We start from the raw sequence: 17,007 nt of genomic DNA on the forward strand, positions 1-17,007 counted from the left end.
TAAACCCAAGTGGTTAAATGTACAAAATTAAAAGATCAACATAATAAGACAGAACAGACATTTCACTTCTTTACAAAGAGTTTATTTAGTGCATTTCTAGTCTGTCCACGGCAGAAACCAAAATTTTAAATTAATCTGTGCTCCCGTTGGTTCCCCAAAGTTCTGGTCCAACACCATTGGTCCATTCATGTTCTGGTGCAATACTATTGGTCCAGTTGTGATCTAACACCCTCACATTAGTTCACTAGTGTTGTGGTATATCACTATGGGCTCACTAGTGTTTTCTTTTGGTCAGGGACACGTAAGACCAGAAAAAAAGGACCGTAAGCATGCTGCTACTGAGCAGAGGTCCACAAGCTTCCATGCAACGACAAACAAACAAACAAACAGCAAGGGACAACAACAACAAACGGAAAGATAAACAACGGCATTGCTTGTAAGAAGTAAGCATGGAAGCATATACAGTAAACCTTATTTTAACCTGCTAAAGCCCTCAGGAGGTTTTACTGATATACAACAGATCTTAAAAAGGTAAAATCCCTACCCCACCCCCAGACACATGCGTGCGCACACACTCGCTCTCGCATGCCCACGCACGCAACACACCTACTGCAAGCAGACCGTGTTCTCGACCGCTCACTCTCACACACACACACACACACACACACACACACACACACACACACACACAGGCGCACCTGCATGCAAACAAATGGTCAATCATCATAAGTCTACAATGAACACGTTCATCATTTTTAAAAATATGACTTAACCCAGTGAGCTCTGTGTAAACATAGCGTACGGTACAATAGACAAGGACTTTCTTCCATGTTTTGTTGCTCTGTAACTTTCTCACCACTTGCCTTTTCATAGCAGTAACTTAGTTAGTACTTGGACTCTTTGGTTCTCTGTAACAGTCTGTTTCTATAACTGTGTGACTGACTGACTCTTTATCCCAACTTTCTTTCTCTCCTCCCTTTTTTATCTAAGTAAAATATAGCAGGAAGAGTAGTCAAGGGAAGAAATTGGCAGATCCAGTCCCTCTGCAGACCAGAGCAGTAGAGCCAGACAAATTGATTGTCCTTGATTTATTTACATCACAGTCAGTCACAGTGGGCTCCGTTAAGTGGAAGAACACATTCCTGTCCTCCTACCTCTCACCAGTCTGATGTGTGGGCATATTGGCCTGAGATATGTGTGTGGGTGAGTGTGTGTGTGTGTGTGTGTGTGTGTGTGCATTTTTGTGTGTGTCTGTCAGTGTGCTTGTACGAATGTGAGTGTGTGGTTGTGCATGTGTTAGGGGTGGGGGGGCTAGGATAAGTCATTGTTGCTGGGCGTCTTCCCTCCTCCGTTAAGTAGAGCTGAAGCGCTGCGACTCTTCGTCGGCGTGCCGCTACCTGACCGTGAGAGTTCTGTCAGGTCATGGAGGGAGGGCTCCCTGTACATGGCCACTAAACACACACACACACACACACACATAACAACAACATTAATATAGTTATTGGTACTGGTCTAACTGTATAAACCAGGTTTGTGTGCACACTTCTCTTGTGTAAATTCCTTTAGTTCTGTATAGTTCCTTTGCACATACTGTAGATCACTAAGGTCTTTAGCCTTTTTATGTAACATAAACATGAAATAAACAATAATTCCCCACTCAAGCATGTATACATTAGTTTTTTCATTAAAGCCCTTAAGTGATCTTTAAGGACTCTTGGAGTCAGAGCAAACAAGCTAGAGCACAACACTGACATATTATCAGCTGCCTATTGACACACCCACTACATGCTGCATTAGCATTCAATTGAAGTCGTGTTTGTGTCTGGCTGATGAATGTAAGTCCAATATCCATTCTCCTTTGTTTTGCTCCCTACTAATTCCTGAGGGAAATATCTGGCTCTTAAGCTGCTAAATGCTCCACTGTGTTCACCAGCTGGTGACTAACTTTGTGTGTCTGCTGTTTTGTGCTGGGTGAGTGGGTATTTAGAGTTTTTTTTAATTTTTATTTATTTATTTTTTAATTCATATTCTGATCCTGGACATACTGAGAGCGAATGAACAATCAGTAAAGTTGCAGGTCAAGAAACTAACACTGTGAACTGAAAGATGCTGAAACACTAAATCTGAACAGATTTTTAGACTAAATCTAAATCAGGGGCCCACTGGATAAATTCATTAAACAATAAGCTCAGAAAACTTGGAATAGCTAGTAGGTGGACAGTAAATTAATGCACCAAAATGGATACTTTCTACACTGAGATTTTTCCAGTCGATAGTTTTTATGGATTTAGGCACAAAAACAATCCATTAAAGTATCTAAAAACCTGCTCTTTCAATTTTCTCACTTTTTTGCCTACGTTAAACAACTATCTATATTAACAGAAGAAAATAAAAATTACATATCATGTTCACAATAGGAAAGTGCAAAAACTGTTTCCATTTAAAATACGTAAGACACAATATGTCTTGTGCTTCTCTGAAAAGTGTGTTCTCTGCTTGTGTCGTGAAGGTTTGCATCACGTCTGCGAGATGCATACAGTGGAGTACAAAATCAGATTAAAGGTGCATAAATAAACTTTCCCCTTTGTGAAAATTTTTTTTTTCTGCACATTCTACACAAAGAGGCTCAAACATGCAAATAAAGTAACAATTGGAAATACAACTTGGTGAATTGAGGGAAAGTCAGCAGTAGCTTTAGTCCTACCTTTGAGTGGCTTCGGTATGAAGTGTGCAGCGGCCTTGTTCTTCTTGACGTGGTTCCCCTTCATGATTCCTCCTTCCTTGTTGAGTCCCAGGTACCAGGCCCGGCCTGAGGCCTGCTGCCGGTACAGCATGGAGGAGTAGGTGACGTAGTAGTTCTCAAATACTGACTCCTTGAACTTACACTCTGGGGTAAAATGTTCCTGAGGAGAATGTAACAGATGTTCAAAAAAATCATAAAGTAGATGAGGTGATTACATAGCGGGAGGAAGGTGTGGGAGTGGGTGTTATTATCAGACTAGGAGCGGAGTCACAGACGGTATGAGTTTGTAATGGCAGCTTCATTAAAAAGTGGTAAATCTTTCCTCCATATTGCAATCAGTGTTTTCATCTATCAGCTGGACTGCTCTTTGAATCATAATCTCGGCCAGGCTGTATTCTCCCATCACAAACTGCACCAACTTAGGACAGCTGACATTTGCATTTCCTTATTCCTGCATCTCCATAGCAACCGGCTACTCCCTTGAATACCAACCAGCCCACTGAGAAAAAGATGGTGCCCAGGTTGCCGGGGGAAACGGAAAGATACAGAAAAAGTGTTTTTTTTTTCTCTCTCTTTCACCCATTTGCCGTACATGCATTTTGATTAGGTTTTGTGCATAATAGATTTATTAAAATAGTTGGTTTGCGTGTAGAATCTAAAAGTGTTTTTGGTGTATGTGTTTTTACTTAAAATTTAATATCAGGTGAAAAGATGAAATAAGAGATATGAGTGTTATGACTGAAGGAAACACAACCCAAGGCTTCCTGGATTGGACATGATGGACCAGATATGGAGGTGGTATACGTGCCTGCACAGGCGTAGCAGCGTGGCAGATATTACACTGAGCTGTGTGCCGTTTTTCTATTTCCCCTTTGTTAGTTCTCATCTTTTGGTCTCGCAGCTTTGTTTAGATTTCTGGAAGTGTGTGTTATTTTTGTTGATTCGTTTCTGTTATTGCATCTACGCCTCCCACCATCACTGCTCAAGAGCTAAAGTGAGGCACTTAATGCAGTGAACTGCAGCCAATCCGCCTTATGACCTGTCTAAGAAAATATATGCACACTGGTAACGTATACATATACAGAGTTGGGAAGGGCATAAAACAAACTTCAGTAATATGGACACAAAGTAATCTTTCAATTAAAGTGACTGAAGGCAGATAAACTAAAAGAGCCTGGAGGATGAACTGAAATCTATCCTGAGAAGCCACAGTATCACTAGACAGATAAGGGAGGCACAGACACTGAATTATAACACCCAGTGGCAGCTGAGTCACAAGGCAACACAGAAGTTAAAGTATTGATGCAATGATAGGATGGTAATGAGAGTGGTCCCACTGCTGTATTATTCAACCCGAGCATACGAAGAAATGTTAGACCCTAATGGTGTATAATAATGGTGATGGTAGTGCGTGTGTGTGTGTGTGTGTCAGAGAGAATGTGTGGAAACCTACAGAGGTGTAGAGAAAGCCTTCATTGTTCATTGCCAGGTAGAGTTTGGTCTGGACGCCCTGGATGGCCACCACGCGAAGCCCCACTGGGATCAGGTTGAACACAGCTACATAAATTACCACACACACACACACACACACACACATCAAGAGAGAGAGACAGCAAACAAATGACCAACCACACAGTGAACACAGAGGGAAGCAGTGAAAAAAAACTCCTCATCAATATCAATTTAGCGTCTGGTATGTTGACACCTCCATTTTGCCACAGAGATGCTATTTTACAAGGTCAGTGAAGCGCTAAGGCTGCTGAATAACACTAATGATTCTGCGCCCGGTACTAAACGTAAAAAGGAAAGTTTAATACTCATAAAGGGACATGCAGCAAAGCAAGGTTTGGTCTATATTTGGCAGTGTACGGACAAGTTTTAACACAAAAGCTTCAGAGAAACACGATACAAATATTTCTACTATTAAAGTTAATTTATATTCCTGCTATGACAACTAAAATGTATTTTCATTAGAAGCTAATTTCTTATTTTTCTCATTACAAGGTTAAATGTTGTCTATTAAATGTCAGTCTAAAGCTCCCAAAGATATTCGATTAATAGTTCGAGAAATCATAGATGAGCAGCAAAGAAAACGATCAATTGACTTTTTATTTAAGCAATAAATTGTACGTTTGACCATTTAAACCATTTAAAATAGATGGTTGAGAATTTCAAGGTATGATTATCAGGCATAAGTTGATTAAAAACTCTCCAGCTAAACTTTAGTATATAATTATGGGTGTGGGCTTGATTTTATAAATCAGGGGGTGTCACAGAAATTCTAAAGTTTAATAGTATTGCACTAATTAAAGTTAGCAAAAAGTCATTTGTGCTGATAGAAATCTCCTACTTTATGACACATAAATATTATATGTACTGTATCAATAAAACAAGCATGGTCTTTACTGTCTCATTTAATATTTAATATTCAATTTATGCTCAATCCATTATTTGGGAGGACAATTGGATATTTCAGACATATTTCAGGGAGTCGGCAAGTAGCCTGCATACGTTCATAATTTAAAATGAAGGTAACTTTCTCCTATGTGGAATTTTAACAATATGATATTGTTCACATAGATTTAATTAGGTAAATGTAACATAAACAAGAATGGGAGGGATTGGGTGCAAAAAGGGGATTTTGGTAAGTGAGGGGGGGTATGTTTCCACATTTCCTAATGTGCATTAAAGAAAATCTTACATGAAAGAACAGACTGTCCGATTTAATTTGAGTAAACATCCCAGCGTGGACGAGCGAACAAAGGATTTACAGTGGCAACCGTGTGCATACATATAAAGCTTGAGTGTGTAAAAATCATAAAACCTATATTACGTGCTGTTCTCACATCAAAAATGAATTAGATGGACATAATGATGAGTCAAGCCCTTGTTTAATTATTCTCATTTAGCCAAGCATGTCTCTCTAAATGACTGTGGCTATATGCAGATATGGATTACATGGATTATCCATTCAAACCCACTCGCGGGCAACTGATTTCATGTGGATAGGCGTTCACATGATGTACGCACCATGTAATCACCTAATTAAAGAACCCAGTTCCTTTATAGCCTCATCTTCCTCTTTGTACACAACAGTTGGTGGCCTGAGAAGTACCAGAGATGAGTGTGCGATGCTGGCAACAACAACAGCTGTGCACGAGACAGAGAGCGATTGCTGTCTGAAGCGCAACGGCAGACTTGAATTGAATTGAACACAGAATGGAATTAGCCATATCAATCACACACCCCAGCCTGTATGTGTGTTTGTGTGCCTATGAAAGACAAGCTGAGATAGAGCAGGTGAAAATGAATTTGCTCACTCGTCCAGATCAACCTCGTGTCTTTTCAGTATTTCGGCGATTTCAACACACTATGCCCTGTGGAAATGTTTCAAAAAGACTAACAAAAAGAAAACCAAACACAGACGTTTCTCACATGCAATAAGTTTCACGCTTTTCTTCGTCACGTATTACAAATAACTGAATATGGGATTTACATTGTTGGTCAGGTAAAAGAGCTTTTGAAAGATTTCACCCGTGACCATCTATCATTTCATAGCCAAACTGCTTCATCAACGAAATAGCTGGCAGATCAGTTGATAATATAGTTAACAGTTGGTTGCAGCCGGAGTTAATTTGGGGGAAGGAAATGGAAACATCTGAATGGCCAATGGCTTTTTCTATATGACCAAAAGAGATTTACCATAGGTGCTGTCTTCATCCTTGGTGCCATCAATGGTGCCATCAGGCTGCATCTGAAGCTGGAAGCCCTGGCGACTGGAAAGCCTGGTCACAATGCCCTTTAACTGGGGCTCTGGGAGGAGGAGAGGAGAAGAAATACATTAAATGCAGTCATTTCTTATTGCTGTCATGTGATCACATTTCAAATCCAAAAAGTCTCGGGAAGCCGGAAGTGCCGGAGCAGGAGAAGCTGTTTATATTTCCCATCACTGGGCCTTGAGGGCCCGATATCGATCCTTGACCCCTGTACACAGTGGTGCACACAGAAATCAATAAATCATTGACATTCAGAATAGCCCAAGCCTAAATGATGGTCTTGTTTTCTGAGCTCAGTTATCGAAGATGCATGCTGCTACAACACTTTGCTGTGGGACAACCTAAAGTTATTTACATGCCATGTATTTGGTTTCATGCAACAGGACTAATTCCTGAGCCGCTGCAGGAAGAGCCAATCCAGAGGGTGACAAATCAAGTGGTGAAGCACCAGCACCAGTGATGAGAGAAAATGGTGTTGGTTGGTGGTGGTGATGATGATGATGATGAGGATGGTGAAGATGGTTGGAGTGGTGTTGAAGCCCATGGCTATCCCCCACCCTCAGACCTGGTGGTCGTCTTCTCTTCCGTTTCTTCCTCGATCCAAACAATTTCACACGCGAGAACACGTTCAGCTTGCTCGGTTTCTCGTTTGCGCCTTTGCTGTTGCTCGGGCTGCCGCTGCCGCGGCAAGCGTTCGCCTTCTCCCGCTCCCTCGCCTGCCGCTTCTGGCGAATCAGGGAGCTGGCGATAGCCGCTGCCCGGGACATGTTACCCCGGTGGAGTGAAACAAGGCAGTGCGTCCCGGTTCGAGGGAGGGTTCGAGAATAAGCGGTGGGTGTGTGTGGGGTGAGATGGTCTAAACCACCCACGGCTCAGTTCGCATCACACACCGTCCGCTGCAGATATCCGTGGTTTTAAAAAGCGTCCCGAATCCTCCATCGGTGTGACCCGGGCGCTTCATGAAGTCGTAAAACAAATCCAGTAATGTGCCACTGAGTGTGCGTTAACGACGCAGCCTCACATCCCCCAAGGGGTCTGAGTGGCAAACACTGTCTGATTTTCCCTCAAGTGATTCTTCTTGGTGTCCCGAGAGAGCGTGCTGGACGAGGACAGGGGTCCTGGAAGATCCAGTCCGGGTCCAAGCGGCGAATCAGCAGCTTTCACGCTGGTGCGACCAACACAGGGGGTTGCTGCTGATGATCACTGCAGCTGCTGTTTCCTCTGTTGCCGCTGCTCTGCGCCGCTCCCCCGGCGATGCTCCGCTCCTCGACGCTGCCCGTGACAGAAATGCAGTCAATGAAACGGCTCGGGGCTGGTTTAGTGGGAAATGGATCATGATGCACCCGTGCCGTTCATAGAACTGCTGCAGCCCTGCCCGCCCCGAGGAAGACGTGGAGACGAGGAGAGGGGCGGTGGGTGGACGTGTGCGTGTGTTATGTATGTATGTCTCTGTGGGGTGGGTGGGGGGTCTGCTGGGGTTTGGAGGTGTGACAGGGGTTGATTTGGCATCTCTTTTTTTCATCGGGCACCTGTAGCCATGATCCCCACGTGGCATGATATTTACATGTTACACTGAATACGGATGTGTGATAGGCAGGGAGATGGAGCAGGGGGAGCAGGGGGAGGGAAGCGGGGTTTAATACAGGGGGAGGAGTGATGAAAATAAGCAAATAAGCAGGTAGAGAGGAGACAGACAGGTGAATGAATGAGAGGAGTAATAATGGGAAGGGGCGGAAGAGAGAAAATTAGATATTGAGCCTATGATGAAAACTGATGAATGAAAGAGAAGCAGGAGTGAGTGAGGGAGTGAGAGAGAGGGGGAGAGAGAAAAGGGACAAAGGGGGGTGTGGGGAAAATAGAGAAGGGTAAATTAAGTGAAGGAAGAGAGAAAGCGGAGACAGAGGGGGGAAAGGAGGGGCTCTCATCTTCTTTTGCTGCAGAGGTTCACCACTGCTGAAAGGCTGCAGCTGGCAGGAAGGAGGCGAATAACACAGCCAGCACCTCGGTCGGGATGAACTGTGTTGTTTTCTAGATGTTCTCTTTGCGTTAGCACCAGAGCAGAGGCACACACTCAGCAGCTGTGTATACCCCTGTGTGCAAGTCGTCTGGCCACCGGCAGCCCCCCCACAGGAGAACAGACTGCACAGCTGTCAGTGCCTAATACGGTTGCGACGGCGCATGGGCAACTGCAGCTCCAGCTAGTGTTGAGGAAGACGAGGGGGTGGACAAAGAGACGGGTGACTCACAGCAGAGGTCGACCTGTGGCACCTGGCGCCGAACAGCAAGAAGAGCGAATGCATGTTATTGGGAAGGTGGGAAAGGTAGTGAAAATCAATGGCTGGAGAGCGAGAGGATGTGCTGAGCCGTAAATTACATGCCTGAAGAAGAGGCCCACTGTGAGAATAAACCAGTGGGAGGAGAGGAAAGTGACTGATGGTGGACACAAAGGTCAAGACCTGGTCCCTGAAGTGGAGTCTATATAGCCTGTCCTTGACTGAAGGAGTGGAAGTTACATCCATGGCCTTCTGGTTAGGTAAGACCCTTGAATAATAGACATTTCTGTACCTTTCAACCCACGTGCCTTACGATCCCAGAGAGATACATGTCACCTGCAAAACATTTCATAACCAATCTCATCTAAAGCATCAAAATGTGAAAGCAAATGCACACAACCAAAGTAATGAAATGACTGAAAGCTTGGTCTAGTCCTTCATCTTTCATTTATGAGATCCCTGCTTTTAAGGCCACACCACATGGCCCTAAAAGCAGGAGCCGCACAAACGAGAGCTAACAAAACCCAACATAACAATACAAGCCGCAGGGTCAACAAGCCAAACACCGTGACTGCACACTGCCAGCTCCCAGTCTTTGCATTAAACCAGCACCATAACAAATGTAAATGTCACAAGAAACAAGTAAATCTATGACTGAATGTGTCGAACGAGAATTAAACAAATAAAAAAACAAAATGGAGAAGGTCAATGTGTTACTGAATTAAAAAAACACGTCATGGTTAAACTAATTCGATTATAAATACAACTAAAGAGTCTAAATATTTAATGTAAACATAAAATAAAACTGAATGCATATCTAGAAACATAGAAATGTTTTAAACATAAAATCCAATGTGTTCTCTATGAAGTGGTTCAAATCAAGAAAACTTCTTTAAGGTTTGGTCGGAGGGCTGTAGCGCCCCCTACAGGCGGCTTAGCAGGTTTACAACAGAGGAAGGAGAAGACGGATTTAAGAGAAATAAGAAAAAACTAAACTGTATTTACAGCAAATCTGCACTCAGATGCATTAGATGTGTGATTCCTATTCGGATCAGAAATCCCAGTTAGACCATAGAAAGCACCGTGAAAACCCTGAGTCAGATATTATAATATAAATAATCACCGAAGCCTTTACAGCTAACTATCAAAGGCAGCAGTGCGGTGGCCTACTTTTTTTTTTTATTTGTCCTTTTTTTAAAGAACCGTTTTTTAGCATGTTTAGGTAATTTCGGTAAAGGTGAACAAAAATCTAAAAGTTACTTAGGTTAATTTTAGAACCGTCTAGCAGACAGACAGGGATTTTACTGTGAAGCGCCGAGTCTTTTCATTAAAAGGTTTCTGGGGTTGTTTGTGGTATTTTCTGTTAAACTATTTAGCCAGAACATTTTCCAGATGAAACTAGATTGATGTGATCTGTTAAGTCGTTAAAAAGTTGTGTCCATCACAGACGTTGACCTCTAACGGTTGGTCAAACAATTTCAAGATTAAATTACTCTAACGTGGAACAAGTACAATAACTTAAATCTTCTTAACCACAAACAACATTTTTCATTTAAACTGTGATAAAATTGTTTTTTTGGGGGGCAGTTCTCTACAGACGCGGCTCGGCTGAAGGGCGCGTCCGGCGCTGATTTCAGCACCTCGGACAGCTCTTCAATTTTGAGTTTTTTCCCTAAAAATTTCCGTTAAAGGAAATTTAAAATATTTAAAAGAATGAGCGAATAATTTTTCTAATACAAAAAAAAAACGAAAAAAAAACAGAAGATTAAGAATTTTGAGGCCAATATGTCTATAATCATAATTATAAAGCAGCTAAACTTCTAACAAAGGGAACCTTTTTAGATGTGTGAGCGTCTGGGGTTTCTCCATAACAGCCTGTTCCTAAAGCGAATTACCCACAGAGTGCCCAGCTAAGTTTATATTCACAGAGCTTCTTTTAATTAGTTTATGAAAGGATTATAATAAGACCGCAGTCAAATGTGGTTTTTAAAGTTCACTTCCTCTTGTCCTACCTGAGGTCGAGCGACGGAGGGGGAAAGTCATGCTGCGCCCGTGGAGCTCCGGAGCCTTGTGCTCCTGACTTTTCGCACTTCCTGTTAGCTTCCTGTGAGCTGCTTTACAAAAAGAGGAGGAATTACCGAGGTTCGAACAAGAGAAATCTCCACGGCATTGGGTCCATTAAGCCCGCGCACATGACGTTGACGGGAGATCATTACAGAACATTAAAGGCCATTAAGCCGTTGGAAGCCGGTCATTAATGATTCATCTCGAGGCCCCGCTGATCTGGCACAATAAGAAAGGGAGGGAGCCAGCAGGTCCTTCCAAATTCCAGGATCCACTGAGGAATCAGTGTGTATTTGTATGAGTTTAGTGTTAAACATAACTCCAACCTTGGGGCACAGAAATAAACGCCTAAATTTATATTAGGATACCGAGTCCACAAGTACTGTCTATTGACCTCCCCGTAACCCCCTTACCCTAAACCCACGCATTCTTTTTTGTGTTTCTGTGTGATTTGTATTTTGTCTTTGAATAGGGATAACTAAGCATTATTTTCAATACTGAATAATGTATATGGAGTGGTTTATAAAAAAGTAAAGAGATATTTAAAATACACCCCATCAAGCCCAAATTCCATGTTTCTTTATTTTACCTGCAGTTATCCAAAACCCAATTCAAACAAATTCCATTTAATGTCAGATTTGAATCGTAATCCAGCAAAGCTTGAAACAACACAAATATTGTCATCTGGTCTATTTATTGGCCCTAACACAGTTATAAGACAATGACCTCTGTAAAAAGAGAATTGGTTTCAAAGGTAACACAATTTCCTCGTGTGAGGCTGCATTTGTGTCTCAACTGCATCAGACAGACTGAAAAACCATTACAGGTAGAAAAACAGAAGCTACAAAACACAGGGGAACAACGCTGGACCGGAGGAGATCGGGTTACATTCCTAACAAAATAAAAAGAATACATCAAAAATAATCAATCTTTTGTCTCAATTCACAGCAGAGTGTTGCAAGTCTTCGAACGCAAGGAGAAAACCATTTTTACTTTTTTTCCTGTTCTAATCAAATTCTCAATTCAAACTCATCCTGTGCAGCCAAACATGGTTCAAATCCATTAAACTTCATTAAACCCCACTGATATTCACTAATCGAATCTCATAGACTCTACAAGTTTGTCACTTGACAACTAAGACTTGGGAAAGAATGGAAAGCCAGCAGAACGCCACTGATGCAAAAGAGCTTTGAAATAGTCACAAACACACGTAACATGTCCACAAATGCACAATGTCTGTGCACTATATTCTTCTGTGAGTCTGTGGGCTTTCGTTTAAGTGCATTCATAGTAACGCCAGTCAGAGCAGTACTACTCCAGATTACACACTATACACAGCTACCCCCTAATTATGCATTATCAGCCCATTATGTTGTTGTGCTGTTACAGTACTTCCTCTGAAGCAGCCTGCCACTGTACAACATGCCAGTATCCATATCACTCAGAGGATACAATGCAGTGCAGGAGCAGCTGTAAAAGCCACTGAAGGCTGCAGACCATGCACACTCAGCAACTTGAAAAGTAGAGCCAATAGAAGAAAAATCCTCAGTGGTCTCAGAGGAAATATTTGTGTAGTAAATGTACTTTTTGAGATTTTACAACACTTTGTGGGAGTTCAAACACAACCCTTCCAGGAAGCCATTTAGTCGTCTTGCCCACTTAATTTATTCTATTCCTTCCTGTGATCAGGAAATAATTGGAGCAAGCAGATGGACGGACTGCTGTCACTGTGTGTTCTTGTGTTCAGATTTCTGCCCTCCTTCCATCTTCTTTCCGTTCTTTCTTTCTTTCTTTCTTTTACTCTTTCCTTTATTTTAACTTCACTCTAGAATTTTGCCTCTCTAAATAGCCATGTAGCCTTGGCTAGAAGTAGCAAACCATAAAGATGCCAGCGGGTACGTCTTGGTAAAGGTCCCCAGGCCAAAAGCCTGGGCGAGTCGCCAGTACCCCATTACTGTAATTCAAAAACTGTCCACAGCTGTTGAGAATGTCTGCAACCCGTGCTTCATACTATCAACCACTAGATGGCGCCAGGTAATCAAATAAGAATCTGTAGAGCCCTATAGCATAAAATTTGTGTGTGTGTGTGTGTCCCTAAGAGTTAAGCTGTCTTCACCAGCTCAGCCTGACACCTTTCACGTCATCAATAACAATATCCAAACACAAACCAAACCAGGTGAACACTCAGTCAGCCTGAGCGTTTGCCTTTATAACTTTGATGATCTATTTGACATTTTAGCAGACGACAAAGTCCCAAATACGTTTATCTTTGCTCTTCGCTCCGCTCACGTTCACCTTGCAGCCACTCATACTTAATGTGTGGATACAAAGTCCTGTCTTCCTAGTGACCTGTCTCACCAGCTTCCATTTTTTTGTTATTCTATTACACTACTGAGATTTTTCCCACTTATACAATAATACTTTACACTATTAGCTGATTATTGAGATTTATTTATTTATTTATTTGCAGTAAAAGCTTCATCAGTGCATATATATGCAACAGACATCATTCACTGCATTTAGCAGGACAGAAGAATGTGTCACCATTTTTACTGAAATTTCAACGATATGTGTTTTGTCCTCGTTATCTCAGCACCTAACTACAAGCTCTCTGCAAATGTGAATGATAAGCTAACACCTCTACATCAGTAGGATGTGGTTCAATCATATACTGTCTGGGATTGGACTTAATTTCTGTGTCACAATGAGGGTTAATTATAGCTGCTGCTTATTGTATGGATTCAGACACACACACACACACACACACACACACAGACACACACATCATTGGCATGAGTAGTAATAATCTTCACTTAAAACCCAACCTGTACAAGAAGTTAATGAGTTCTTGTTCTACCTAATCATAATCCTTAAAATCACCCTTATTATATACTGGACAGTACAAGGAAATGAATATATAGCCGCGCTGGTCCGTTACCCAAGAGAGAAAGAGATATTTTAGTCACAAAATATGACTGACCATTTTTTAGTGGGAGCGTAAATGTAAGAAGTCTTTGCATCACTGTGTTGTAATGAACAAGTTCGCCATCAGTAGCTGCTCAGCTACAGCTGATTTTGGCTCTTTGCTTTTATAAAGTAAATTATTTTTATTTGTCAATTAAAAGCTTTGCATCTTCACTTTGGAGACTGCCAATTAATTTTGTCACTACGTCATTTACTAAAACTAGATAAAAGTCCCATTGTTAACCCTTCTGGAGTGATGTCCCTCAGCCTGGGTTCACAATACGCTGAGAGGAATCCACAATAATCCAGTGAGCCAGTGTTTGAATAAATGCTGCCTTAATTGAGACCACATACAGTTGTTTGAGGCTGAGTTGTACTAATCTACTCTAAACTGAACGTTCTAATAACATTTACTGCACTGCAAATACCAGAAACTACAGCTTATACACAAGCTAAATCTGAGACAGTATAAATGGGACAGGACTGCTGGAAGTCATACAGGTGTTGCTGTTCTGTCCTCTCATACTGTAAATCACTCCCTGTTTATTGGCCTGGTTCTATTGCTTTTTGTCTTTATAGGCGGGTACGTTCTTTTCTCTAGGCTACTGCCAGCCTTGTTGTGTGGGCAGAAAAGCTAGGTAAAGAAGCTTTGTTCCATTTAAAACAAATACAGTCTGAAATACCTTTTGATGAAATCCCACCTTTTTTCCCTATGTCAGTTTTATTACTTTAAAATTGAATTTTACTTTATTTGCCCATTGAATGCACTCACTGTTGCCCCTGTTATCTTTTCAGGGTGAAAATACGCACTGCAGCTGTGGGTGTTTTCCACCCTTAAAGTGGCATTAATTAGCCCATTATTTTTACAGGGGCCCTAAGACTTCAGTGCACTGCAGTTTATAAATACTGTCTGTCAGTGCAGAACCTGAGTTAGCCACACAACTTCATCGTGAAGCAAAAAATAATGGCAATTTCTTTTTATTTTTTTGTCAAGAGCGCCTAAGACAAAGAACATTGCTACAATTTAAAAAAGTAGTTTACTACACTACAAGCAACATATACTTCAAATGTATAGTTTTTCAGTGCTTTTGTACAGTATTTCTTTGTTTTACAGGAGAAAGGATGTGCGTCTGTAAACCACCTTCACTAAACTAGTATTATACAGGATATTGTTTTATCTGTGACAACTTTTAGTTCAGGGACTGAGCCACGTCTCTCAGCTTTTCTTACAAACTAACTCATTAACTAACTTTCAATGCCAAACTTAAAAGTCCTGGTTCCACACACCCACAAAACCTGCTTTCTTTAATGACACAGTTTGCTTTGCTGGCTGAACAGCTGAACTGCATGACACGGGGCAAAAAGAATTACAATGACTCCAACTCATGCTTTAATAAAAAAATACTGCACTAATTGAAACATCCACTTGGAATTAATGGAGAAATATATTGTTTTATATTGTCTTTAATCTTGTCATTTGTTGCATATTAAACGCCCTGCAGGTGGCATATATGCGTGCTCTTTCCCTGTTGCGTTTATCGTTAATTGGTTCACATACCTACTAACGCGTTCGAAGCTTATTTTATGTTATGTTTATAAAATAAGTTTATGATGTTATCGATTTTACTGCAGTTAGAAAGAAGGGAGAAAAACACCGCAGCACATCTAAACCTTTCTGTGAATGAGTGGCCTCCAATACGCACTATTATGCGTGATCGCACGCAGCTTGCGGGCAACTCCCTTTTTGTTGCCATGGCAATGATAGTTTCCCAGTTTCCTTTGCGGTGAATCGCGCGTCGATTTTATTGCTGTCCAGAGAACAAAAAATGTGTGTTTGAGCTGCTGAATTGAGCTCTACGATCCAAAAATCTATATGTGGATGAATTACTGTAATATATTTTTACTATACCTAGAATTTTTGGATACGTTATATTCTACACAGTGCAACTATTCTATTCTAAATTCTTAACTGTTAGCCACAGAAGACGCAGAAAACATGGACCAACACTGTCGTTAAAAAGCACTTTTCTGGTGTCCAAAGTCCCGTTAATGGGTCCATTTTCCGCACAGGGGGGACAATGGGGACAAGTGGCCAGAGCTGATGTCTGCATCATCACCAGCCGAACCAGAGGTCGCCTCTTTTGTGGCCATAGTAAAGAAAGGCGCGTGAAATTGTGTCCCTCCTTACAACAAATTCAGTTTGCTCGTCACTCACCTTTGGCGGCATGGTCTTTATCCTCTTTGCCTTTTGTTTTTGCGCTCATGGGGGACCACCTGCCTCTGCTGCTGCTGGTGCTGCTGGTGGATGTTGAATCAAACTTCAGGTGACTGATGCGGGTTCACGGCTTCACTTCTTCATCCTCGCCTGCTGTTTCTTCCCTCCACTGAAAGCCTAACTCTCGCCCTCTTTCCCTGTCCCTGTCCCTCTCTGTCTGTCTCTACACAGTCGGACTGTGTGTGAGAGCCAATATATCAGCTGGAGCGCTTCCAAGCGTGTGCGCACAGAAGCGACACACGCACGCGCACAGTGGCAGACAAAGAAAGGTGTCCAAAAACGCGCCCTCCAAATTACTTTACTCATTTGAAGCCTGAGATTACATTAAAGGTACCACTTATATATAGAGGACTCCTTTAAACATCTACACATCATCATAAAAGCTTTACTAGGGCTTATAAATTAAGCCATAAAAACAATTTTGTGTTGCCAGGTTGTGGATATGCTGGCAGCCCTCTAGAGAAACCTTTCTGATCAACATCTCAAAACTTACAATTCACGATTTAATATATTGTTGTAATAAAATTTTTTAATGTTTTATCAAGATTTATATTTGATGGTCACTAACATTCGCTGTTGGCTCCACGTTGAGAATCTTATGACCCTTGATTAAGAACTCACTAGCAGGTGTAACTTTATGTTTAATGGGTTAAGTGATTATTTTCAATGACTTACAAATTTATTTATAACACGATCACTTATTAAAAAGCCACCCTGACCCTTTATTGATGACTGACACGTGTATTTCTTTAGATTCTAATGGCTCATTTATTAAGATAAATAATCTATGGATGTAAATTATGATACATCTATAAATAAAGCTTTTTTTCCAATAATCAATCAAATCTGCATAGCTAATATATAATTGTTCATACATTGATTTTGATCCAGATGTCCTGGTGCCCCTCTCCA

The 17,007-nt window shown here is 41.5% G+C and overlaps 1 protein-coding gene across 3 annotated transcripts; it reads right to left on the reverse strand.

Moving 5' to 3' along the window:
* Positions 1-66: 66 nt before the first annotated feature.
* Positions 67-16,265, reverse strand: fgf13b (fibroblast growth factor 13b). 3 transcript variants are annotated; one of them, XM_067491652.1, is made up of 5 exons: positions 16,036-16,265; positions 6,446-6,556; positions 4,197-4,300; positions 2,705-2,903; positions 67-1,451 (listed from the first exon to the last, which is right to left on the reverse strand). In XM_067491652.1, exons 1-5 carry the CDS (start codon positions 16,082-16,084, stop codon positions 1,312-1,314), a joined length of 603 nt encoding a protein of 200 aa, XP_067347753.1. In that variant the 5' UTR covers positions 16,085-16,265; the 3' UTR covers positions 67-1,311. The 3 variants fall into 3 exon arrangements, with proteins under 3 accessions (XP_067347753.1, XP_067347754.1, XP_067347752.1); XM_067491653.1 differs by lacking the exon at positions 16,036-16,265 and adding an exon at positions 10,805-10,926; XM_067491651.1 differs by lacking the exon at positions 16,036-16,265 and adding an exon at positions 7,085-7,871.
* Between the last annotated feature and the right edge of the window lie 742 nt (positions 16,266-17,007).

This window comes from Channa argus, chromosome 22 (genome assembly GCF_033026475.1).
Source record: "Channa argus isolate prfri chromosome 22, Channa argus male v1.0, whole genome shotgun sequence".
In the NCBI taxonomy this organism is placed as follows: domain Eukaryota; kingdom Metazoa; phylum Chordata; class Actinopteri; order Anabantiformes; family Channidae; genus Channa; species Channa argus.

Bases quoted from the DNA above. Each gene is read 5' to 3' on its own strand.
- fgf13b (XM_067491651.1), bottom strand. From the start codon at position 7,286: ATGTCCCGGGCAGCGGCTATCGCCAGCTCCCTGATTCGCCAGAAGCGG. The intron at 6,557-7,084 runs GTCTGAGGGTGG...TCCTCCTCCCAG, and splicing joins GAAGAGAAGACGACCACCAG to AGCCCCAGTTAAAGGGCATT. The intron at 2,904-4,196 runs GTAGGTTTCCAC...CATTCTCCTCAG, and splicing joins AAGGCTTTCTCTACACCTCT to GAACATTTTACCCCAGAGTG.